Source organism: Pezoporus occidentalis, unplaced genomic scaffold, assembly GCF_034315485.1.
Source record: "Pezoporus occidentalis ecotype Australia unplaced genomic scaffold, CSIRO_AGI_Poc_V1 ctg100, whole genome shotgun sequence".
NCBI lineage: Eukaryota > Metazoa > Chordata > Aves > Psittaciformes > Psittacidae > Pezoporus > Pezoporus occidentalis.
The window spans coordinates 673,237-700,149 of NW_026912780.1; the positions used below are offsets into that span (position 1 = coordinate 673,237).

The following is a 26,913-nucleotide window of genomic DNA, read 5'->3' on the forward strand; positions in this document are numbered from 1 at the left end:
CAGGATAAAGTACATTTCCTAATTTATTTGACCATCACTATTTGGATCCCTGAAGCATTACAGTAAATCCCTAACACGTCTGCTGAAGGGGAAGACAACAACCTTACAGCTTCTGGCGAGTCACTCTAGTGACATGGCGAGGTTACTCGAGGGCAGTAACTTTTGAAGAAGACCACAGTGGGACAGAGAAATATGTCTTGTTACATGCAGGGAGTGTTTAACCATAGAAAATTTGTTGCCTTTTGATAGAAGTCAGTGACTTTCAGAAAACTTGTGATTCAGGAGCTGAGGGAAGAAAGGCATTATTTGCCATAGCAACCTTAACATCCCCTTACAGTATGTCTGTCAGTTGTACAAGGACTAATTTATCATGTAAAGTGTATGCTACGTATGTCACATTTTAGTGTCTGTTCATTTGTTTTGATAATCAAGATCTTGACAGATTTGTCCCACATGGTAGGATTTATGGTAAGGATTTTCTTATCACTGAATTAAGTTGATACATATAATCCTAGTGTCCTGCACAAGAACTGAATAGAAATGAGAGATTCAGACTAGATGCGAAGGTCTTGCAGAAAAAAAAAAAAACCCACACACACATACAAGCTGGTTTTTCTCCTTGTTTTTTTCTTTTTTCCCTTGTGATTTGTTTCACATCTCTACAGGGGCAATCACAGAGAAGAGAGTAAGCATTGACTTTGAGAAGGTTAAATATTTCGCCTCTTATTAAAATATCTTTCTGTTTTATAAAGTGAGAAGTGTAATTCTGTAAAAATGAAATGTGAGTTTTGGAAATGTGCTGCTTTTCCCTCCAGTGTGCGTGCTGACATACATACCTCCTGCGGTTTGAAGCCTGATAAATAAATTCATTTTTCACAGGTGTCACTTCCTCCCCTGTGGTAAATGAGAGCATCTTACTCCCCTCTCTTAAGACCATGAGTTGAAAATGTGGGGGCTAAAGCCTTATGGACAAGCAGAAATGTGGACAGGAGATACCTATGTGGCCTGTAGCCCATTGTTTTCCTTTTGAGGTTAGATGATTTGGTAGTACTGAAATTATCTTTGGAGTATATAAGATTAGGTTTATCATTTTTGTATTATAGCAGAGTACTTAGGTCTGAGTGGGCAAGCTGATGAGTGGATGCAGGGGTACAGGAAAGGTATGTGTTGTCTGTGAGCATCTTTAAACTCATACAAATATAAGTACAGGATCTGGCTTCTGGGAGGAGTTGGCAAAGGTTGTGCAAGTGTCCTTGAACTTTTGAGATGGAGAACTCCAGACAGTATCCCCTGAAGAATTATTCCTACAAGGATGTACTTTTATTTTACATTATTTTTAAGAGAAAGCATTGTTTGGTAAAGTATGAAAGTACCAAGGGCACTCACTACACTGTTGGACAGAGCAGGGTGGACATTTCCTAGTATGCAAATACATTCAGATAGATCAGAATCACAGAATGGTTTGGTTTGGAAGAAGCGTTTCAAGACCATCCTCTTCCCAGCCCTCAGACTGGAGAATGACAAAGCAAAGATTCTTTGAGCAGGAGATTTCTGTTTAATTTCTCATCATATTTCTCTGTTTTAGAGTCTGCTTTATATTTATTTATGACTGATATTGACAACCAAAGTACACTAGGGAACTTGGGACTGTATTTCAAGAGGAGCAAATCCAAAATGCAAAACTTCAGGGAGATTGTGTTTTAACTGTGTCAAAGTTTAACTGGGAAGGATTTTCGTCCCAGATGAATTGGACTGGTCTTGGTACTATTTCAGCGATTGAACACATGCCTCTACTATGCTGTTCTTCAGGGGACACATTGTTCTTTAACTGCTTCAACCTTGGTAAAGTAAACGAGACCCGTACCTCTGCAATTCCTGCTTCCCACCTGAAGGTTTTGTTTAAGTGATTTTGATGCTTGTAGGGTTCCAGATGTTTTTTATGCCAAATATTAGTTAAGCACTTCACTTTAATCTGCACCATTCTTTGACTGTAATGTGACTGAGCGCTTTTCCTCTGCTGTATGTTGTCCTTCGGATGTTTAGGAAGCTATGTTCAGAATTGTTTTTAATGCCTCTGGCCAGAGGACTCAGACAAGCCAGAGGCCCTGGCATGCTGCAGTAATGCTGAAGTGGAGCACAGGGGATGCAGCAGCTGAGCAAAGGCTGTGTGGCAGAGGTGTCCCTGTGGTCAGGCAGCAAGGGCCATGCAGGCACCCCCACCTTGGAAACCACTGACGTGTGACAAATCTCCCTTCTGAAGCTGACAAGCTTTTGGGTTTGTCTTTTTATTCCAGAGGAAAAAGCAGGTTTAGACTAAGGATCTGAAATTTCAGTCGGAGATAAGGCAGGATTTGCTATGCTGATTTCTTTTGCGTGGGACATCAAAATAGAAGAAAAAGACATTGTTAATTGTATTTCATTCGTTTCTACCCATGTGGCTCTGCAGGAGTTTTTTCACTCTTTCTGTCATTTTTCTGTCCAACTCCTTATACCTGAGTTCAGACCTGATGTTTCTGTTTTACGATGGGCTGGGCAAGTGTTGCAGGGAGCTGGGTTTTTGGGCGGAGCACCCCCCAAAACCCAGCTGCTGGCAAGGCTAAGGTCTGATGTGCTGCAGGGGCTTAGGGTGCCCCAACACTGGTGGAGCAGCTGGCAGGGGGTCCCAGAGGCACCAGTGTGGGGTCCAGGACCAGGCTCTGCCCAGGCAGCCAGCCGGATCAGCATCCAACAGATCCACCACCTCCCAGACAGCTGGCACTGTAACCAAACACCAGCAATTTTCAGAGAAAAACACATCTAATAACATTAATTTTCTTCTAGAGCAGACGGCAAGGTAACCAAAGCCAGGTCAATTTGGCTTCGTTGGGAGTTTTACCTAATGATCTTCCAGAAAGCAGGTGCACGGGCAGTAATTTTAAGGTTTAGAAAGCCCAAACAGTGTACAAAGGAAACCTTTGATGCCGTGAGGATTTTATAGGAGGGAGAGCCACATTAGTTTTAGATCATTACAAAGCATTTGCTGACTATGACCAAGTTAATGGTGCTTTTATGGCTGTCAGTTAATGACTGCCAACAAACAGGGTTGATTTCAGTTCAAGTTGTGATTTTAAATCAAACTAGCCAGCTGTCAGACCTGGGAGTGGTGTGGATGGCTCCTCTTGTAACATCATGTGGTGCCACTCCTACATCCCTCATTCTGTCAGGTGTGCGTTGAGAACCAGGTTTGGGATTCATTCACATACACCACCTAATACTAATTTTAAGGTGATGAAGTCATGATTTGTTACACAAAACCAGCTCACCTCTGCCTCGCTGCTCCTTTTTACTATAGTAACATGAACTTCTGACCATTTTATTACAACATCCTTGTGCTTTGGTAAAGGAGGAAAGCAGGTGCTTTTATGGCCTGATTCAGTAAAAGTCTCCTTTTGAGCTTCAATACCATGAAAATCCATTCATAGCAATGAAAACTTCCCTAATCCCAGCGTGTTTTTCTAGGGCACAGTAGGCCATTTATAAGGGGCAAGCAGAATAATCTATTATACTGCATCTGTCCTTCAACAGTTCTTCCGGTTTATCAATTGTATGAGCTTTGAAAGTGAACAGTGAAGTGCCTGTATTGGTAAATATGTCTCTATAATGATGGTGCATTATTCATGACAAGCTACTCAGCATCTTTACCTCACTTTTGAAGTACTCAGATCTGCCAGAGCTATTCTTACAGATGTATCCAACTAACGGTACTTAAACTGAAAGGCAGCTGAAAACAAAATAGTTCAATCTACCTCTAGCTCATATATTTTAGCCACTCTGGGATGAAGACACATTCAGCCATCACCCTGGCCTTAGTATATCTCTCATTTAGTTTTTCTAATCACTCTAGTCACTGTGATTGTCATTTTTAGCAAGGGACTTCCTCAAATCATGACTAATTCTTTTATTTTATCCTTTTATACTGATTAGCACACCATGAGTATTACTTAAAATTTTTAATTGAGAAACTACATAAGATGTTTTAATTACACTTGTGTGCTGGAGACTGTGAGGGTGGCCTCAGCAGAAGAACTTGGATGGATGTAACAGCTCTCCATAGTACATTCTTTTAAAAGCTCTGAATAGTCTTAAAAGGTTCAATGAATTAATGCTCTCGCAAGAGAGGTGTTACATACTTTATAAGAATATATAAAAGAAGAGGTTTTCTAATGCTGCAGGTATCAGAGGAAAGAACAGAGCCAAGGAGTCTTCACTGCTCTCATCCTCTGAACCTGTTCCTGCTTCAGCATTTGAATTAGTTTTGTAGTTGCGCTCAGTTTCTTGTTGAGGCGTTTCATTGATACTTCCCTTTGCTTGGTCTCAGCCTGAGCTTGGTGTGTGATATCTCAGTTCCAGATAGTCTTTCTTTCCCACACAGATGTAAGAAAGCCTCTCAGGTTCAATCTTCAGGTGTGGGGAAAAATTCTGATCATTTTTTTAACAGCTGTAGCTTGGAAAGCTTTGAAACCAACGAGTTCAATAATAAAATGTATTCTATAAACATGTTTGAAGTTCTGAATGCAGTCATTAATAAAGCCTTGTAATGCAGTTGGACTGTATAGTGTATTACCAGCTAACATTAGCTAAGGAGCTTTCAGCTTAGTACATATTCTAGCTTTTTGTGCAAGAACTGGTAAATCTGGAGCTCTAGAATTGAGTTACTAAAGGAATCATAGTGCCAATATTAGATTTGTGAAGAGGCCAACAATAAAACACAGGCAAGCTATCAGCAAGGGGGTGCATAGAGAGAAATCTTGCTGCTGTGCTGTCTCTCATAGCTCCCAGGAATTGGTGAATTACTGGCTTCCTAAGCAGGCAGTTGACTACTGAAAATTGGCTGTCATAAAGTTGTCTTTCACCTTTTTGAACCCTTTTCTGCTTTTTAGTTCCAGTGAGTTTTGCTAATGAGTTCAACAGTCAAATTACTTGGGGAAAAAATCCAGACTTCCTTATATTGTCTGATTATTTCGTTGTGCAATGTGAGAAGAAATGGCTTCTGTATGAGGGAAAAAAAATAGAGATTAAGATGAAAGATGCAGGGAAAGTGAACTGGCAAACACCTGTGTTTGTCATCTATTCTTCATAACTCTTCCACTTCCATTAAATGATGCAGAGACGGAAAGACCAGGACTGCAGGCTGTATTCAAATGTGAGTAGTGCTGGGGTTTGTGCAGTTTCGTGATGATAGTTTCTCCTCTGTTGTCAGGCTCATCCTAAAATTCCACACATTCTGCTTGGCTTCTGACTGTGATTAAACATTAAGCCTGTAATTCAAGGAAACTACTTACACCTCTACATCTATTTTCTGAGTAGAAATAAGTATGTTAGAGACCATGACTCTGGACATTTTAACAGTGTTCCCTAACTGCGTTGTGTAATGTTTATTTACATGGTTTATCGACATATTTATTTATAATCAGAGGTTTTTCCCTCAACCCTGTTCAGCCACTTTAGGTTTTAATGTTTCTTTTAAATCCTTTCAGGCCTATTTATGAGTAATTCTACTCATTCTGTACTCCATAGTAATTCTAAACTCCCTAGTGTTGAAACTCTCTGGTGCAGTAAAGACCTATCAGTCTGGTTTCACGTGATTGTATGGTTAAGAAAAGTAAAGATGTGTCAGATAATTCCCTTATAATTAACTGATGAGGTAGCGAAAGTCAAGAGAAAGTCCAACTTCTTTTAGAGTTTGTTAACAAAGACCTTAATTTAGAGAAGGCTTGTAGGGCTTAATTTAACCGAAACTGTCCACTTGATGTCTTTATGTATTCCTAAGGCCTTAAAGTTCAGTATAGGCATAATTTGGTGTTCTGCAACACTTCTGTAATTGATAATGGCAGTAGTTTAAGAAATAATAAAGAAGACACTCTCAGTAAAAACCTCAGAAAAGAGTATCCTGAATGAAACTTTGAGAAAGAGGCAAAAATAAAAAGGTATCTGAGCAGTCTGAAGTTTGGGCAGCAGACCTGGTAAAGGAATGGTGCTTTTCCAAAGAAAGTTAGCCAGCCCATTCACATGAGACTGGTAGATAAATGGGGGTTTATTTGATGGTTTGGGGTTTTTTCTCCTGTGTAGAACAAAAGGGACAAGTCCTCTTCTAAGCAATTACAGCAGGGAAGGTTCCTCATGTGCTTGTTTTCCATTTCTCTCTACATGTGTATGTACATATTGGGCCAGAAATTCCATAGTTCTGTGTCAATTTAACCATGGGGGGGGGGGGGGGGGGGGGGGGGGGGGGCAGGGGTAAGGAGGATTCAATAGACTGGACTTTTATCACAGGTTGTTGTAGGTGCTTCCTACCTTCCAGGAACCATCTGAGCCTAATGGAAGATTCCACTTACAGAGGCCTTTTCATTTACAGTAAGGTAGACCTGGGTAGTCTTCAGATAACTTACAATCTTGGAAAATACAGAATGTGGGCATTTGATGTCCTGTCTTTTTTCCCAGCACCCTTATTCTTGCTGTGACTTGGAGCAGTGCATGACATTTCAGTGTCTGTGCTAAAGGATATGAGTTTAAACAAGTGTCTTTCCTGTGAACGTAAGTTAATGTTCATGCAAATACTGAATTTTATTGTAGATACACAATCTTTTTTTAATCACACATTTTGCGTGTTCTGATATCTGTGGAAAACGTGTAGTGCATTTTTACCTTGAATTAGATTTTCATGTATATCAAATCTAAATCTATCCTCTTTTAGTTTAAAGCTATTTCTGCTTGTCCTCTCACTACATATCCTTGTGTAAAGTCCCTCTCCAGCTTTTTTGTAGGCCCTCTTTAGGCACTGTAAGCTGCGATAAGGTCTCTCCTGAGCCTTCGCTTCTCCAGGCTGAACCAGCCCAGCTCCTTCAACCTGTCTTTATAGGAGAGGTTCTCCAGCCCTCTGATCATCTTCATGGCTCTCCTCTGGACTTGCTCCAAAGGGTCCATCATGATTAACTAAAAGATCTGGCCAGAATGAGGTCAAGCCGCATAAGTTCAAGCCTTAGTTTAGGACAGTGAGGATAAGCAAATGTTTTCTCTAACTCCTTTTTTTCTTTTTTCTTTTTTTTTTCTTCTGTCTTATATCTGCAGCCATAAGACTATAAAATGCATTGCCATCTATTCTGTGAGCTACGTTTCTGGGAACTGTTAAGAATTTGTAGGGTAAATCCAATGAGGTTGGTAAATTCAGGAGAAGAGTGGGAATTCAAGAGAATGCAAAGGAAACTTGGAATTCCACATTTGCCTCTGAGCTGCTGAGTTTCATCACTGAGTTTGGACCAACAACTTCACTATCCTCGCATAAAATAAATGCTATGTTTTATTCTGTATCTTTTACCTGTGTGATAAAGATATAAAGCAGTGGCCTTTTATTTTCAGGGTCATTGCCTTGAGTTTTTTGCAATGTTAAACTTTCGAATCTGGGTGCTTAGAAATCCATTTCTGTACCTCAGTGACAAAACTATGTACCAAATATGTAAGTGATCGCATAGACACTTAAAATGAATTAGGGGACCTAAACAAGGGCACCTTGTTTGAAAATGTTAACAGAAATTTTGCAGTAACTCACTTGAAATTAAATTCCATCCCTTTGCATTATTGCATTCCTGGTTTGACTATAAATTATGATTTTAGTCTTTATGGTAACATTAAATTGTAGGTGATAAACATGGAAAACTCCACAATCAAGGAAAGCATTGAATTATTCAAATATCTTTGAATTTCATGTAGAATAAAAATTACTTGATTATGTTTTAGTGCCTTTTTGGTCCCTTTAGCTAGAAATTTGATGTTGGAGGGGAATTAGGAGATGGGAGAGAAGGAAGGGAAGAAAGAGATTGCTTTCTCCCCGGCCTCAAATTCAACTTGACCATTGCACATCGTATTTTAGTCATTAGTTTAATCAAATTTTTCCTTCAGTGTCATTCTGTGCTGCACAGTTTGGTATTTTCACCACACATAAAATCAAAGCAGCATATTAAGATGGGGCTGCAGAATCTGGAAGTGCACCTTTCCTTCTCAAATAAATCTATTCAGTCCTGCAGACTGTGCCCATTAGTGGCTGCAGAAGCAGAAGACAGAACCCTTTTACTCTCTGTATGGGCAGAGGGTGGCAGGCACTTGATAGATGAATGGAGAAGCCTGTGTCAGCTTCAGAGAAGGAAACAAAAGAACCAGAGGAAGAGCAATGAGAAAAGAGACTGTCAGGGAAACTGCTGAAAAATTAACTGTAGTTTTCCATTGCTTACTTCATCTGTTGTTTTGTTGTTCTTCTTTGTTTGTTTGTTTGTTTTACCAACACAACTGGATTCCTGTAGTAATACATCCTTTTCCCTCCTTGTTTTAAGAACTCATTTTAAAGGACTATCAAAAATATACCTTGGCAAATCATGTCTCCTTTTATGAATGTAGTTTAGCTTTCAGACTATGTATGTGTCAGAGGAAGAAGTTGTCTCAGTGAAAAGAGAGAACACTTTTATCGAAAGATGGCATGGCTCTCCTTGCATGACTGTTGTCTAGTTCATTGATCTGACTTTTTTAAGTTCAGAATTTACACATCTGAGAATCCTTCTGCACCTCACAATATAGAAACCTTCAAAGACTAAGTTGATATTTGCTTCATAGGTTTAAGCCTCTCAGCATGAACAGCATTTCATGGAAGTGTGGAGGAGAGCAGAGACTCATTCTTTCTAACAGTGATGAACCTGCCTCCATGGTTCAGCCTCGAACTTTGGTCTTTGGGAAAGTTCAGAACCAAACCTGTCTGCTCAGGTTCTTCCACCAAATAAAAATTAATGCTGTGTTTCAGAACAGTGCTGGAAGCTGATACAAGAAGAGCTTGCTCTGTTAATGGTCATTATTCAATTCTTCCTGACTCTGTTCATTTATTAAAGGAGATGTAATTTGATTAAGATTCGGTCTCAACCTATCTGTAATTTACATAGAGGTTCTAGCAAACTTTACTAATATGCAGAGTTCTCAATAATGGTCCATTTTTTCCTGTAGGTTTCTCTGCTTGGCTTTCATCCCAGCAGTTAGGTAAAATTAAGGCCCAGAAAATCGGATTATTACATCCCAAGAGGCTGGACTGATAAGCAGCACATGATTGTTGATCTGCTTGCTACCCGGTGTTGGTGGTGTTTGAGGTGCTGCTAGATGCAAAGCCAATTTGTTAACAATTAGTGCTCATTAGAATCATTTCCTGTTATCAATTTTAAATGTTTGACAAAGCACTTTTAGGAAATTGCACCCAAAAAAAAAAGAAAAATTAGTAGCTGTACATCAATGCTTGGTAATTACAACTCTTCAGGGCCTAGTGTCAATCTTAACAAACTGGTTTCATTGGTTTCCAAGTAATTATTTCTGCTTTGGATCCCACCTGCTATCCCCTCCAGATTAAAGATGCTTTGGAACAAGGACATAGTTCTTGCTTAGCAGAGTTGCTGAGAAAGGAATGATAGAGCAAAAGCAACATTTTTATTTTCTGTCTTGGTTTGTCATGGCTTGGGCTTTGCATCTTGCATAACTACCAGCGGATTTACATGATATACAATATGGGAGTTAATGTCAGCCTGGAATTAAGTGTGATTTCCGTTGGCCTTAACATTTAACATGTGGGTTTAATTTTAAATGCATCCTTGCCTTTATACACACACTGAGAATTGTGGTGCCATTAAAATCAAATTTATAAATGGTAAAATTAGATATAATGGCATGTTATAATAAAAGGTTTGATATCTAGGAGTTGAAGAGGATATCTTTTGAGTTTCTTAGGAGTTTGGGCTATAATTACTGTTAATCTGTTTTACATGCCAGAAGATACTTGAATGAAAGATTATTTAATAAAGAGCACAATATGTATATATATATAAAAAGCACCAGGTCAGGCACACCTGCATTTCTACATACACTGGATATGTATGATGAGTTGCTATAGACTTATGCCTTTTATGAGTACACTGGAATTTTGGCTAAATTTGGCAGTGTCAAAGGTGAAGCTAGCAATATAGCCATTTGGGTTAATTTTCTCTCCTTCTCTCTTTGCTTTAAATTTTTAGCAACATCAGCTTAGGTTTCACAAGCACACTCCTAAAATGCTTGCAAACATTTAAAATATATTCTGTGATCCCTGTTGCACAAGGTGGAGACCTAACATAAGACTTGACTTGTGCCTTTCCCACCCCCATTCATGAATTAGTCTCACGATTACTGTAAAAATTAAGGCGAGCGTGGGTGAAATACGTGAGGCTAAGTCCCTCTAACCTTAATAAACAGAGATGGTATTGACATAAGTGAATTTTGTTTAACCACAGTACATTTGCTTCTTAATTAGTGAATATTCATCTGTCATCAGCAGCAGCTATGACACCCCCCCCCCGCTAACACGTTCTGTCATAAATAATCAATGAGAGGCTATTAATATTCATGAGTGAGAATCTGTGTAGTCATGTGCACTGATGCAGAGACAGGGGGAGTGTTGCCATGAACTGAGTCGAAACTCTGTGTGTGTATACGTGAGTGTAAGATAGTTAGGGAAAGGGAAGAAGAGCATGCTGCTACACACTGCCCTGCCTTGTGCTTCCAGCTGACAGTGGTGTGCCTGTGTTTCGGAGCTGGAGTGACTAATGAAAAACAGTAGTCAAGTCTGGAGGGTGATTCCCTGTCAGTGCATTTGCCTTTCAGTGCTGGGGAAATTAGAGGCTTTGCTCTTGTGTTCCTTATTAGGATGGGCTGCAATCTGTGCACTTTTCAGAAGAGAGAGGAGCACTACAAACTGCTCTATGAAGTTTCACAGGTGAGTGCAGAGGATATTACCAGCATCTCCAGGGTAAAAATGTGGGTTCTTTAGAGAGAGTAAGTGGAAATGCTTTTGTTTTGCTTTGCCTTTTCCTTTGCAGAATTGCTAGCTAAGTTGTTGTTGGGGGTTTGGTAATTATTAGTATTTTGGGTGCCTGTTGTTTCTGCTTGTTTGCCACTCCCCCTTCAGATGACTTCCTGTGGGATTCTTTTAACATTTTTGTGCATCTTCTGCCAAGATGTCAGTCATATAGCAGCAGTCTCACTGAACCATATCAGTGATGTTTTAAGGGAGCTCTTGGCTTCGGTAGCAAGACTGATTTCAGATAAGTTACCCTGCTGCCTCTGAAAGCACTGAGTCTGTGATCTCAGGTATTTCTAAGTTAAGGAACAAAGTTTTTATGGCATGTCTGTACTGGTCAAGAAGCATATTAAATTTTCAGATTAATTAATTAAAACTGAAATTATGCTGAAACATGCTTGTCACGTTTAAACAGGTGCTGAGTAAATCAGGCTTTCTGTGGGTGAGGTGTGCTGCTGGTTCTTTCACGGTGTCTGTTATTTCTGTTTACTACTAGACAAAGATCTTAACCCCATCTAGATATTTTGGTGTCTCTTTCAGCATAACAGTGTGAGTAGCAGTGTAGCTGTGTGCTGCTGATGCGTTCCCAGCTCCTTCAGTATATATAAGATGAGAAAATACAAAACAGGCACCTACCATAATAGCCCATGATTTTTCTTCCGATCCTATTGAATCAGTGTTTGATTTGCAGCTTTTTGTTTGTTTTTTCCTCTTGGCACAGCAGACCCTCGCATGCTAAAGTTTAGTGCCTTTCAGCATCTGTTCTCTCCCTCTCTGTAATTTGTCCTGGGTTTGACACACTGCCATTGACAGAGGCTGAACGCTTGCAGTTTTGGACTGCACTGCTGCTGACAGGCAGCACGGAGGAGAGAAAACAGTTTACGGTGTTGGTGGTCTATTGGCACAGCAGCAGCTAAGTGCCCATTGCCGACTGGTTCCCTCCAAGTTCCTCCTGACGTGATTCATTTCACAGTGGGCTAATTACAAAGTGGATTCTCTACACATGAAGCAGCCTTCTCAGTTGTGGTGTTAATGCACATTTTCATGGTAATGTGATCAGAGCCTCATTAGCCAGTTTCCAAAATGATCCTCTGCATTAATTAAATATAAAAATGACACTTTTTATCACCATAGAGAGGAAGAAGAAGATTAACATTGTTAATTACTACTGGGGGCAATACCTCTGCATCATTTCTTACCACAGAACAGCAGGCATATTCAATCCTAACAGAGTGTCCGTCTGCAGGTAACCTTCCCATTGCCTTGGCTGGTGAAGATGGTCTCTAGGTGGAACACTTCCCTGTAGTTCAATATTTAGTTGTAATCCCATCATCATGTTTTCTTACAGCAATAGCACAGGGAAAAGCATAGCACAGATTTCCTTCTCCTCCCTTTCCCCCTCCCCAGCTCTGGATTGCCAAACTGATCTGAAACTGTAAAATGGAGAGAGCAGAGTAGATCAGTGTCTGCTTTTCTGTGCCAGGGAATAAGAAATGCAGGTTGTGCTATGAAAGGGATTAGACATTTCTTAAAGGGCTGCATGTGTGTAGTGAAAAAAGAGGCTGTGCCTGGTTTAGAGTGAATGCATTTTCAAAATATTCCCTGCAGTAATAAATGCTGTTGAAATGATAAGCACACCCAAAGGTGGGGTTTTTTAGGAGATTCTAGAGAAATTCTTCCCCTTATCTGTTATCTTCTCTGCTGTTGAGTTGGAGTGTCTGTGCATGTGAACAACCAAAATGAACTAATGCTTTCACTTTTTACTCTGGTGCTTGCCAGATAAAGTGTAATCCTTGGGAGGATCTGAGAGAGCTTCCTTGGGGAGTTGAAATGCAGTGAGCCTGGTGCTGCATCTTGTGCTGTTCAGGAAATGTCACTGATAAGGTGCAGAAGGAGAGCAGAGAAATGACTTAGTGTGCTCACTGCCAAATCCTGTGTTCATCTGTAAACTCATTCCTATCTTTGTTCCGCTGTATGAAGGTCAGAACCCAAAGGATACTGAGCATATTTTTAACCAGGTGCTGCAGTAGAGATCAGGTAGTATCTCACACCATAACTGCTTCTGTGTATAACGCTGTTTTGCTGCTATGGGGGAAACAGCAGTAGAAGATGATAAATTAAGCCAAGGCAGGCATTACTACTTGATTTGCAAATCCCTTTTTAACTTGCTAGTCCTGTAATTCCTACACCACAGCCTTGGCTCTTTCATCTGAATGATTTCTGGAGAGCTTGGGACAAGTTAGCCTGTCAGGGACATGAACTGACTGAGGATGAGCTGTGGCTCACTAGCATATGTGGATCAGATAGATTAATTTATATTCATATGAAGAAGCAATCCTAGCCTCATTGCTCACCTTTCCTGTGCTAGGATACCTGATACTGTGGGTGGTCTGTGCACTCCTGTACTTAACAACAGTAAACAAAGGAAAGTGTGTTTGCAGAGGAAAACCATGCAAGTGCATACAGCGAGGCATGTTTTCTGCTACTGTTTGTAGTAAGGTCAGATTAAGCAGCAGAGAGCTTTTAATTGTAGAGCTGCTGGGAAATGAAAACATTGTGAGAATATGGGTAATTCCTTGCTCTTTCCCCCACCCTCTTCCTCCAGGCTGGTTTGCCTTTCACTGAGATAGAAGTTCAGAGACCATGGAGGCCCTTTCCAGAGCCAGCATTTGCCTGTGTGATGAAGGCTTTTATTTGGATAACTGTGTCTTGCATGTGCAGGTTGGGGTTAAAACAAGAAATTACATAGTCATGTTTTAAGAATGAAAGCTTTTGAGATACCACTCTGCATTGGTGAAGGACCCTTATGCTTCCAAGTGCCTCTTCACCTGTCTTCAGGATGTGAGGATGGCTCAGCTGTTTGACTTCACCATAAGAAGGTATCAGGAGTAGAACTTCTCCTCCCCTCAAGTCCTATTCTTCCTCTTGCCGGTAGAGAAATGGAAGGTGTCTCAATTTGAAATTTATGGCCCTACATGCTACTTCGTGGGCACTTTATGATTATTATGATTTCCTGTGTGCTGAATAAGCAGGATTGAGCTAATGAGTGTGCATCCAGGAAGTCCAAGTCAAATCACTTAAAGGAGATAGGACATGGTGTATGCTCATGTCCATTAGGAGCAGACCTCTGCTGTTCTTAGCTGATTTTCTCTTGCACTGCTGGGGTAAAAGAAGTGAGTTTAAGTGATTTGTTAGCTGCGTGATGAGAACTCTTCCCATTTAGGGGAAAGGGTAAGAGAAATATGGCAAGGATTGGAGGGAATGAAACTGAAATACTATTTGATCAATCATCAGCAGTGAACTTCAATAGCTTTGTGTGAGACTCAAGGAAATGAATGTTTTTCACAGAGTTCTGTGGATATCATGTGGAAATTATTCCTGTTTACTAGATTTTTTATGTTTTGTTTTAAAAATATGTTCTTAACCCAGGGAAAAAGAGGGGAAGGAGAGACAGAGCACAGTACTTTTGGAGGTCAACCAAAGACCAGTGTGAACTTCTTTTTTGAGTTACAAGAACCAGTCCTCTTTAAGGTGACCTTAGATTTTAAAGGAGAAAGGAGAAAAGCTAGAAGGGGAAACAGAGGCAGTCTGGGGTGGCTCACAAAAACAGTGGTGCACCTGGGATTAAAATTAGAAGGTTGCATATTTATATTTCACATTTGACCTGAGATGATAGTAGAGCCTGCTTGCAGCTTTTTTAAATCCTCTGAAGACTGATTATGCAGTTTGCTTCTCATGTTGGTTTCCATAATTAGCATAAAGCTCAAATTTTCACCAGTTTAGAGTTCTGATTTTATGTTCATTTTGATATCCCTTGGGCTACTTGAAGTACTGAGTTTTAGTGGTACACCCCTTCAAATTCAGAGATGTTCACAAGAGAGACATCAAGCTTGCCCATGGAAACAGCAGAAGCACTTCTGTATTTTTCAGGAGATGCTGGTATAGCTGGCATTAGAATAAGGAAAGACTGGGGGGCAAGCAGTGTTTCTTGTCACTGGGACCTGCCTCCTCTGGTCTTGGTGAAGTTTGGGTTTATTCATAGGATTAAAACGACTAGAGTATGTGATCCTTATTTTCCTTCTGAGCCAATCTCCAGCCAGTTTTATTCATTTTTGTACTTATGACTTGTGAGATATTTACATTACAACTCCTCAGTGTGGTGCTTTGCATTAGCTGTCAGTCTTCTGGAGATACTTGCTGGCAGCTTTTGTGTCCCCTTTACTCCTCATGAATTTCAGCAACAATGGGAAAGTACTGTCTTGCGCTGCATCAACACAAAAACATTTTTTGGGTCCATTTATACTTAAGTTCTATTTTAGTAGAAATTCTGTACCAGAACACTTTAACCTCTGGAGAATAGGAAAGGAGAAAATTCTAAATTTAATTGTCTGGAAATAATCAAATTATGTGAGTTGAATGAAATCACTAGCAAAAGTAGATCTGGTTTGATCTTACCGCATATTCTAACTTTTCCTTCTTGCTCTTCTCTAAATTTTTAAACAAAGCAATTGAAACCCCACTGAGTCTTATTTCTCTAGTCAACTCTTCTGAATGCTGATCTAAGAAGTTCAAAACTAAATTTTGAGGTGCTGAAGGATTCAGCAACCTTGTAGGAGTTCTGTTTCCTCTCAGCTTAACTGAACAATTTTAGAGCTTTGCTTTATGCAATTCCCCTCAAAGCTGCACTGTCTCATATTAGTACAGCAATGTATTTATGGTAAAAATATAATCAAGTAAAGCTTGTCGTACATTTCTAGCTGTGTCCTACAAACTTGCTTGGAATTTCCTTAAAGAACCTTTGCTGAACTGAAAAGACTTTAAAAACTGGGTTCATAAAAGTTGACTTCTCCTGCAGATAAGAGATGCTCTTTGTGATTAGCAGGTACAGATATGCTGTTTATTCTGTTTCCTTGCTTATTTGCTTTACACTGATAACTGAGCAGCATTCATCTAAGTAACTACACCCATTGCCATGTTTCTACAGGATGTACTCAAAAGAGGTACTAGTGTTGTGGCACTGCTAACAACTGAGCTCTTGCTCCTGGTGGAGAAGCTCACCGTCCCACACTGAGTACTGGTCCATGGAACTAGGGAGTGTTCACTGGCCAGCATCAACTGTCCTCAGAGCCCTGGGCATCAGGGCCTCAGCTCTGTGCTTTGAGTCACCACATGCCAATTGCTTGCAAGAGAATATATGTCTAAAATGCAACCTCTTGTCTGGATTTATGCTTTCTCTAGAGAGCTGTGTCTAGGTGTGAAGGCTTCTTGAGGAGTCCTGGCAGACTGTGCCATGGGGATTTGGGTCTAGGGACATGTACGCTGCTTAAAATAACCAGTGCTGGCCGCCTGGATGAATGGTGTCTGTTGGGAAGACACCCATGCATACAACTAGACGTGTAAGGGAGTTGTCATCTGATTTCCTAGAAACCTAAACATGTTAAGCAGGATTTCTGGGATTGTTCTTTTGAACGTGACACCAAAATGATATGCTAAGTGGCTACATGCTATTTTGGATCTCACACCAACTACCTTTGATAAAATACTTTGTTTTTCTGAGAAAATTCAGGAAACTGAAGTGTTGCCACTGACTTCAGAAGGGCCAGGCTTTCATTTTCTGTCCTTGCTTACTGTCTTGTAAAAGGCATATAGATCCTGCTCATACCTCAAGAGGGAAGATAAAGAAAGAGTGCTGAGATAAGAAAGCAGACAATAGTATGAGAGATAAAAATTCAGGTAGGTGGGTACAACAAAGGCAGCTATAGAAAGCCATGCCGAGATTATATCAATAATCTGCAGCAATATACAATGCCATGAAAAAATAACAATAAAAAAGAAGTGGTTGAGGTACTGAATAGCACGATTTTCTGTGTCATTTTGCTGTTTCTTGCATCTTGAATTTAACAATGGGGGTTAAGGTTTCTTCTAATGATCATATTTTTAGACATTTCTTACAGAGCTATCCTTTCTTGAGGCTTGCTTGTTGGTGTGATTTTGTATGGATATAATCCTCAGGCCTAAGGCAAAACATATCTATGTAGAGTCTTGTGCATCAGCAATGTGAAGAGGCCAATTTTGCTACCTTGAGCATTCACAGAATAACTGCCAAAGAAGCATATTTTAGGTGTTTAGTAGTTTTCTTTTGTGGTTCATTGAAAGGGAGAAACGTTAAAATGTCAGCCAAACACTCTGCCAAGTGTATGTTAAGGGTTAACTGACAGTAAATTGTTTCACAAGTTTTCTCTCAAGAGCTAAGAGCTTAATGGAGACCAGTATAGTAGGGCTTGGTGATAACCAGCGCTTCTTCCACCCCTAGGGTTTTGATGAGGTCTCATAAGCATAATTAAAAAAAACAAGCTGAAAAATACTGGGATCTTTTAAGGCTGTTTAACTTCGGAGTTTGTTTGACCTGTTATTTTAAAGGATATGAGCTGTTTGTAATAGTACTTGCTTTTTTTGTCTAGCCCATAACTTTGAACCCACTAGCTGGTTTCATCCACAAAGGCTTTTCTCATCTTCCAGGTTCACGCAAAGTTTTGATGATAGTGTTAGGCAGATTTTCTTTTTCCAAATACAAGAGGATTTCACAGTTTGCAAACATCACCTCAAAACATGAAAGAATTTAAAAGTCTGGATGCAGGTTATTCTTTAATACACTTTGTGTTTTTCAGTGATATCAGTGAAGACAAGTTGGTTGCTATTTTGCGTTTAATAGGCTTGTCATTTGTTTTACTTTGCTCAATAATTGTAATAAAAATGAGTCTGTTAAGAAAGTGTATTAGATCAGTAGCTGTTCAAATGTTATCTATAATTGATATTAGATCAGTAGCTGTTCAAATGTTATCTATACTTTTTTTGTACCGAAGTATTTCACAAAAACTTTTATGCCGTGGACTGAACCTGGAAATGGAATTGCAGAGCCTTTATGTAATGCACTGCAAACTCTCTCTTACAGTTTTTTGTATTTTGTATTTTAGTTTAAAATACTGTTGTGGACAGGCAGAGGACAATACAGATATTTGGCCATTTTCACATAACAGTATGATGGAAACTTGCTCGATCCCCACTGTTGCAGGTTTTTGTTGTTTCACTTTGAGGAAGTTAGGAAATTCTATGTATCTTTCTCAGGTGATAAAAATAATTCATTCCTTTTCCTCCAGGATGAAGGTTGGGTTTTTTGTTTTGTTTTTAACCAACAGAAGCAAACCCTGATAATCAGCAAAGTGAAGCAAAACAGGCATTTGTTTTCCTTTGTTTTGTGGTCTGATTGTGTACAATAGCAGTTTATTCCCCAGAGGTTTTGGCCATTAAGTTTGATCTCTGAAACAATATAGGCGCAGCAGAATGAGTAATCTTCCAAACTACCACATCATGTATAGAATTTCTGTGCGTTATGTTTATTAATGTCAGAGTTGAACCTGAGAGTACTCAATTTGGAAAAGTCTGCAAATGCCTTTAATTTGTATAGATACAACTTAGGTTTTGTGTTCTTCACTCAGATGGAGATTTTTTTTCTGTTTTGTTTCATATCTCAGTACTTTGGGAGGTAGTTGTTTGAGGTTTTTTCCTAGTTTCTGGAATCATACTGTTTTGAGAAAAAACCTTTTCTTTAAAAGTAGCCTCACTTATGATCAGTGAGAAAAGTTTGCAAATATCAATCAGGTTTAGTTTACAGTTAAGAAAGTCTGAAGGGAATTGGGATGAACTTGAAAGATCATGTTTAGAAACAGTCTAAATTCTTGAGGGTTTTGTATTCTTCTCATGTCTAGAGTAGGCATCATTGCTTGAGACATGAGGCTGAGACCCACCCGCATGGGGTTAGCAACTGTGCATGGCCCTAAGGAGGGAGAAGAGTTTGGCTTGGGATCTCAGGGTTTGTCCACAGACATCAGTGCCAACAAGAGCCAGCCATGGCTGTGTCATATGTCAAGACACACTTGAGACACTGGTTGGATTCTGGGTAGGACTGCAGGTTCTGCCCCTGCATATGTAGACATGACTTCAAGGTCCTGCTTGCAAGTATCAGTGCAGCTTCTGTGTCCGCGTGCAAGCAAACTGGTGAGGCTCCTGGTAAAGAACCATAAGCTTACTAGGTGTTCAGTTGCTCTCTAATGTCAGAAAGATAATGAACTGCAGTGCCAGGACCCATGTCCTGCAGACCAAGGGGAGCATGGGGATAGGTAAACTCTATTAAATCATCATGAGGACTGAATAATTGAACTAATCAGAGAAAAGGGTTGTCTTTGGTTACTTGTGATAGAACAGAACAGATGACTGACCCATTTAATATGTTTGATTGTATTTGTAATGTGCTTTTTTGCATATTATAGTGATGGATTTGCAGGGAAAGCTGCTCAGGGAATAATCATTATTCAGGCCTTTGACTTCCTCATGGTTAGAGTGTGAAATACTCAAATTATTCATGATATACATGAACATATGAACTGCCAGCTCAAAACAAGTTTTAATGGCAAGAAAAGATGGAAGAAGGGGTCAATTATTAGTTAAAGTTCAGCATTTGGAGTGCTTTTTCAGAGGTCAGGATTACTAAAAGTGGGGGTGGCATCTCTCATTGAAATATGGTTTTACGCATTTTCTTTAATTTAATTTGTCACGTACCCTACTATTACAGTCAGGAAAGACACAGACCCATAAGTTTATAAATGGGGAATTCCAGCAAGTGTGTGTGGTGTCTACATTGTTTTTCACTGAGGAATATAGTTGCCTCAAAATGCTTCATAGAAAACATAAATGTTTCATGAAAGCGTGGTCTTAGAGGAAAAATATGGGAAAGAGATTTCCAGAAATGTCTGAATATTACTTTTGTGTCATCATAGTAAGATATTTAGGTTGATTATCTTTTGAAACATACTCGGTAGTTTTTGAAATGGTGTGTTAGTTCATGTAATGTGAAATTTGGAAGCCGAAAGTGAGCCAAGTATTCTATTATCTTAAAATATTTTGCTCTTTCCAGAGTTGGGTGTACTGTTTGTGAAATCTCAAACCTGCTCCTGACGTGGAATTTCTACCCTCAGAATTTCCCATTCTGAGATAATGTGGGTAACTCCTCCCATGTATATTCTTTACCACCATACACTTGTAGAGATTTTGTTAGAGAGCAGTCTCATATCTTGTGGGAGAAAAGGAAAGTATACATAGTATGCAACATAATATATATGTTTATGTAAACAGCTTCCAACACTGTACTTGTTAGAAAAAGAATACATCTCCTTTACAGTGTATGTTACAATACCAGAGAGAGACATTGCCCTGTTTAAGAGAATTTGCCAAAAGCTGGCTTTTTGCTTTCTGGATATCTCATGCCACTAGTTGGGTGATTGTGGCATATCAAGGCATGGGGCATTTAGCCTGGCAGCAGGTCTTGGAGGTCTGGCTCTAATTCCTTCTCTCATGAGTGTATTTTAACAGGTAATGGTTTCTCTTTTCCCTCTCTTGTATAAAGTTCTGTATTATTTAAAGCTTTAAAGATTAACTGTAGAGATCTCAGCAAATAGCTAATGAAGAAACTGGAATAGTATTGTCTAATAATGATGATGGTGATAACAATAAGCATCTTAAAATGCTAGATCGATCCACTTAGCAATTACTGGTAAAGTTATAATGCAAGTGGATCGTTGCAGTAGAGTGTAGACCTGCCTGCATTTCTGAACAGCTCTGGGGTCCCACGCTTCCTCAAGTCCAGAAAGAGTTTGGTTCAGTTTGTGCGATTACTGTTTTTACCTTCACTGTACCCTAAAAGTCAGTTTTGACAGGAATTTTCTTTGCAATTTCCTCAGAACCTTTTCTCAGATAACTAATGGGACATATTGCTTTTTAATTAATATATTTTATTGTAATGTGCAAATTAGAGGCTTTTTAGTATGGAACAATTCTAAATATTAATTTATTGATATTGCTTTCTTCAGGTAAGAATAAAAATAGGGGATTTTTGCTAATTGTTCATCAGTAGTGGAGTCCCTTTGCTGCCAGTAAGTTCAGCACAGGTATGAAGTCTCCTCAGTCCTTTGAGCATAATATATTTCAAATCTCAGGTGTGAATCTTACTAAACCATTTAAAACCTCCTCAATTAAGTAGTTTTAAGTTCTTAATGCAGGAGATTGTTCCCATTTGTCTCCAAATGACCTCTTTCTCCCCAGATTTACGTATTTTCTCGAATTAAAAATGTCATTTGGTCATGTTCAGTAGGAGAATGTCTTTGAAAGTCTGACCTGTGGGAACATGATGAATAGTGACAGGAGAAAGATTTTTCCCAATGAGAATACCAAATCATGTAGCACTGTAGTTTCACTTACTAAATATTGTCCAGACTCTATTGTTGAACCCTAAGCTGCTGGTGTCACTTTGTCAGGATGTTTTCTGTCCTGTGACTAGTAGCTTCAAATGTACTCATCCATCTTCTTGTCCCATTACATTTCATGTGACTGATGTTCTGCACCCATTAAAATTGATGGGAAAGAACAAAGAGAAGAAAAATGTGCCCTTCAACTGATTATGCCTTTGAAAGAGCAAATGAGACTCTACTGCTATACAGAGTAAATTGAACAGTTATTTCTGGTTTTAACCATGTCACTTAACTTTTATTAATCCTTATTAGCAGTAGATCCATTATTTTATTATTTTGATATTATATTGAGTGCAGTAAGTTTATGTCAATATTTTCTCCTTTAATCTTGTGACAATAAGTGAATATATTCTTTGTCTCTGTCTACTCTGCTGCAGGCAGTCCTGAAGAGCCCTATACCCCTGAGACCTTAGATGAAGTCAGGTCGACGGAGCGACTTGCCTTAGTCGATGAGGAATGGGTTAGAGATCAGTTGAGCAATCTGGACGTCCATAAATCCATGGGTCCAGATGGGATGCACCCGCGGGTGCTGAGGGAACTGGCGGAAGTCATTGCTAGACCACTCGCCATCATCTTTACCAAGTCCTGGGAAACGGGAGAGGTGCCTGAGGACTGGAGGAAGGCAAATGTCACTCCAGTCTTCAAAAAGGGCAAGAAGGAGGACCCGGGTAACTATAGACCGGTCAGCCTCACCTCCATCCCTGGGAAAGTGATGGAACACCTTGTCCTTGGTGCCATCTTAAGGCATATCAAGGATAAGAGGGTTATGAGGGGCAGTCAACATGGCTTCACCAAGGGGAAATCATGTTTGACCAATCTCTTAGCCTTTTATGAGGAAATAACACGGTGGATGGATGATGGCAGAGCGGTGGATGTGGTCTACCTTGACTTCAGCAAAGCCTTTGACACAGTCTCCCACAGCATCCTCACGGCTAAATTGAGGAAGTGTGGACTGGATGACCAGGTAGTGAGGTGGACTGCGAACTGGCTGAAGGAGAGAAGCCAGAGAGTTGTAGTCTATGGGGCTGAGTCTAGTTGGAGGCCTGTAACTAGTGGAGTGCCTCAAGGGTCAGTACTGGGACCGGTATTATTTAATATATTCATCAATGATTTAGATGAGGGAATTGAGTGTACTATCAGCAAGTTTGCTGATGACACTAAGCTGGGAGGAGTGGCTGACATGCCAGAAGGCTGTGCTGCCATCCAGAGAGACCTGGACAGGCTGGAGAGTTGGGCAGGGAATAACGGGATGAAATATAACAAGGGAAAGTGTAGAGTCCTGCATCTGGGCAGGAACAACCCCAGGTTCCAGTATAGGTTGGGGAACGACCTGTTAGAGAGCAGTGTAGGGGAGAGGGACCTGGGGGTCCTAGTGGACGACAGGATGACCATGAGCCAACACTGTGCCCTTGTGGCTAAGAAGGCCAATGGCATCCTGGGATGTATTAGAAGGGCGGTGGTTAGTAGGTCGAGAGAGGTCCTCCTTCCCCTCTACTCTGCCCTGGTGAGACCCCATCTGGAATATTGTGTCCAGTTCTGGGCCCCTCAGTTCAAGAAGGACAGGGAGCTGCTGGAGAGAGTCCAGCGCAGGGCAACCAAGATGATTAAGGGAGTGGAGCATCTCCCTTATGAGGAAAGACTGAGGGAGCTGGGTCTTTATAGTTTAGAGAAGAGGAGACTGAGGGGTGACCTTATAAGTGTCTATAAATATATAAAGGGGGAGTGTCACGAGGATGGAGCCAGGCTCTACTCAGTGGCAAACAATGATAGGACAAGGGGTAATGGGTGCAAACTGGAACACAAGAGGTTCCACTTAAACTTGAGAAGGAACTTCTTCTCAGTGAGGGTGACGGAACACTGGAACAGGCTGCCCAGGGAGGTTGTGGAGTCTCCTTCCCTGGAGACATTCAAAGCCCGCCTGGACACATTCCTGTGTAACGTTATCTAGGTGTTCCTGCTCTGGCAGGGGGATTGGACTAGATGATCTTTTGAGGTCCCTTCCAATCTCCAGCATACTGTGATACTGTGATACTGTGATACAGACTCTCTTAGATGTATCAGCTGCCTCTGTAATCTTGCCCATGAGATATTGCTAGCATGCCTGAATACCCTCTCAGGGATGGATGGAAGCCTGTTTGACGAGCCCAGGCCTTTCCTCTGTGGAAGGACCCACAAGGTTTTGATTGGCCACAGTTCCTGTGAGGTGGGAGAGCACTTGTGTGGGATGTCACAAGGTTCTGCTTGATGATGAGTGCTTGCTCACCTTACACTGAAATCTTCAGGGCAATTAAGTGGAGAATAGAAAAACAGGAGCCTTTGTAGTATTGTCATTATCTTTATTTCATGGATAAAGATGGCTTCCCAAAGCACTAATCCAATGTTTCAGAGTTAGACAGGGGCCATTACCCAGTTGACTCGAAGGGATAGATGTCATATTCACTGACAATCAAAGACAAAACACAGAGGAAAATCAAAAGGGAAGGTTCTTGAGTGATTCGTGGGTCTGATTATTTATAGCTTGTATGACAGCCTTCTCAATGCAGCCAACCATTCTTTCCCATTTGTGCATAGTAATGAGTCTGTCATTTCTTTTTTTTCAAATCTGGGCTTTGACCATGGGCACTGGCTGCCCCCAAAATGCAACATAATGGACTCCTTTAGGCTCCCTGATGTTCTTGTAGAGACTTCAGCAAGTGTCAAATGCAGCTGTGCACTTTCCAATTGGTACTAGTATGCATTAAAGTTCATTTCCATGCAAAGTTCAAATATGTTCTGGATTTGTGAGGAGTTTGGGTTTCTTAGACTTTGTCTTGAAGTTAATGCTTTGTCTTAGTAATTCAGGCTTAGTTGGTGCTCTGCCTGAAGTTCCCAAAGTGTGTTTGGCTTGGGGCCTGGGAGGTGCTGCAGAGAGCTCTGACTCTTGAAAGACTGTTTCCTACACCTTTATAATTATTTGAGATTGCTGATAGGCTTCAAGGCCTGTTTCTTTTGTGCAACATTTTTGTCAAGCTGGAAAGTGTACTGTGAAGTGGATAATGTTCCTATGTTGGCAGTGCATTCACTTGGGTAATTATTTATCCATATTTTAAAGACAATTGTTCACATCTATAATTTGTGAAGAGGAGCTTGATTAAGACTAAAATAGGCAAATAAGACTTTAAGAATGTTAATTTAGTAATTTCTCTATGAGCTCTCCTGCTCTCTTTAGTTGCTTACTTGACCTCCAGCTGGGAATGGATTCATTATTGTAAAGGAACATTCTTACAGATAATTAACTCCTGAAATGAGTGGAAGTTAGGCAAAAATGCAATGAACCTGAACCTTTAGCCAGGCCCTACTTATGCAGGTCAGCTCTGGACTATTCAAGCGCAGTGTCACCCTTAATATTAAAGGCACTTGAACAAGTAACCCCACTGTAACCAGGGGCAGGGATATATTGCTGCTCTTTTACCCTGGGCTAAATGACTCTGGGGAAAAAGGCACTGGTGGCAGAAGGCACCAGGACAAACGTATGCAGGAGAGAGCTGATGCTTTCCCATGCGTTTGTCTTCAGTGGTCTATGAAGAATGTGGGAAGTGGGATAGAAAACTTGGCTTAGCATGCTTGGTTGCAGTGACTACAGCAGCTGCTGGAAATAGGTCCCAATGAATAAATTCTGTTGCAAAGAAAACCACTTCTTAGCACACTATGCAGAAAGGTTGTCAATCAAATAATAGTGCTGTTAATTTCTGGCATGACTTGTGAAGGGATAGATCTCAACCTCCCGACTACCCAGACCTCAGGAGACTTCTGTTGGAAGCTCTCTGGGCCTTGGGTTACAGAATTTCAGAAAAGCTGTTGTTCCCACATTTTGGATATGGAATTCATTGAGAATTGCCTAGCTTTTTGTTATAGTGAGGAAAATCTGAATGCAAGAAGAGGAATGAGAAATTTGGATTTCATTTTATTGCAGAGGTATACTGTACAGCACTGACAGAATATGTACTCCTCTCTCTTCCATCTGATTTGATTCTCTGGCTACTATATCAATCTTCATTCACTGGTGAAACAAAATTATAAAGTATCATAGGTGTTGCTGCTTGTACCTTAGCAACACCTAAAAGATGGGAAGAATGGAAGATTTGAACTGTTCTATAAGATTTATGTGCAGGTTGTCCACAGTAAAATGTGCCAAGGGTATAAAGTACTGTGAGATGACTTTTGAAGCTATTTCAACCAAAAGGTCTTTTATGGTTCCTATTTTGCTTCCTCAGTATCTATGGTATGGCTGTGTTCAGTAGAAGAAAGTATTGAATTCTGACTGGCTAGCTTTCTTTCCATTCCACAGCACACATATCATTATTTGAAAAATACAAATCGAACGAGTATTATTACTATGTACAGCAATGTGGAGTAAACCTTCACTGTCCACAGTTAAAATACTGCAATTATTGTTCAAGTAGTAAGCTGGGTTTTTTTCTAGTGTATAGTTGTGTCTTTTACCTTGCTATTAATGAAGCAAATAAAGTGTTGTTGCACCAGGGAACTTCACCTGGCTTCCCTGTACTGGCATCATTCTTGTTTAGCCCATGCAAAAGGAAGAGAGGATTGCCCTGGACTCTGATGAGCAGGATGTGCCGCTAGTTGCAGTAATGTTAGGAAGCTCTCAGATTGTTTCTTACAGGATCTGAGGATGATCCATAAGCAAGCTAGTCTCATGGTTGCATTTGTAGAATAGGGCTGGTTTGGTCATCACTTTCCAGATAGGTAACTTTCAGGTTCTGTAAGTTTCTGTTTGTTATTTCAGGCATCTGTAAAAGTGTGCTTATGGAGAGCAATATTCAGAATTAAACCTTTCAATAAGGGCATTTTTATACTTTGAGGGCAGTGGAGGTTTGCATTTACAGCAGGAAAAAGTGGTAGATTGACATTACATTGGGGCCAATTGGAGAACAGAGGCCAATTTCATCTCTAGAGAATGAATCATCTTTTCCTAGCATGCTGCTGGAAATACAAGGTACTATTTGTTTCCTATTCTTAGAAACAGGCCTGTAGTTTTTAATCTATTTAGCATTTACAGAGCACCTGACACACTAAGATCTTTGTTAAGTGCATTATGGGCTGTGTAAATAAATTAGGAAGACAATAATGCATTAAGGATAATCCACTGACTAAAATTACAGAGCGGCATTTTTGCTAGGACCTCTGTGAAAGTAAATTCATGGGAAATACTTCAAACCTTTCTGTGAGAAGAGCCCTAATTTATATTTCATTCACAAACAGCTTCTAGAAAATACTATGTGATGCAGATAAAGTCATCAGAACAAGATGATGCTAAAAATTCATAAATATGTTTACACTTGCAAGTGGCAAATGTTACAGCTTTCAGAGCTGAGAGTATATTCAGGAATATTGTCCATATGCCTCTATTGGCTGATAAAGTAATGCAGCTTGTGTTACTCTAAATGAACATTCAGAGATTGGAAACTTGCCGTTGTTTGAGAATTTAGACCTTACTTGCACCTGTCTACAAAGTATAAACTTCTGATTATCCTTTACAAATGTTTTAGCTCCAAGAAGCATTTTCTTAAATTGCAGATACTTAGCTGTTTACACGTTTGCAACTAAATAGTTGCAGTAGCTTGCATAGAATGGGTGTAACAAGGTTAGATTTTTGTT

At 40.1% G+C, this 26,913-nt stretch overlaps 1 protein-coding gene across 2 annotated transcripts in view; it reads left to right on the forward strand.

The window, feature by feature from the left end:
* Positions 1-26,913, forward strand: part of PDZRN4 (PDZ domain containing ring finger 4) — a 247,638-nt gene that overhangs the window by 131,288 nt on the left and 89,437 nt on the right. The window contains exon 1 of one of the 2 annotated variants that reach the window (XM_062612320.1): positions 10,476-10,810. The exons of the other annotated variant lie outside the window; for it this stretch is intronic. Within the exon in view, the coding sequence (XP_062468304.1) occupies positions 10,742-10,810 (69 nt within the window). The 5' untranslated portion in view covers positions 10,476-10,741. Of the gene's footprint in view, positions 1-10,475; positions 10,811-26,913 lie in introns of those variants that run through there. 2 annotated transcript variants of the gene reach the window in all.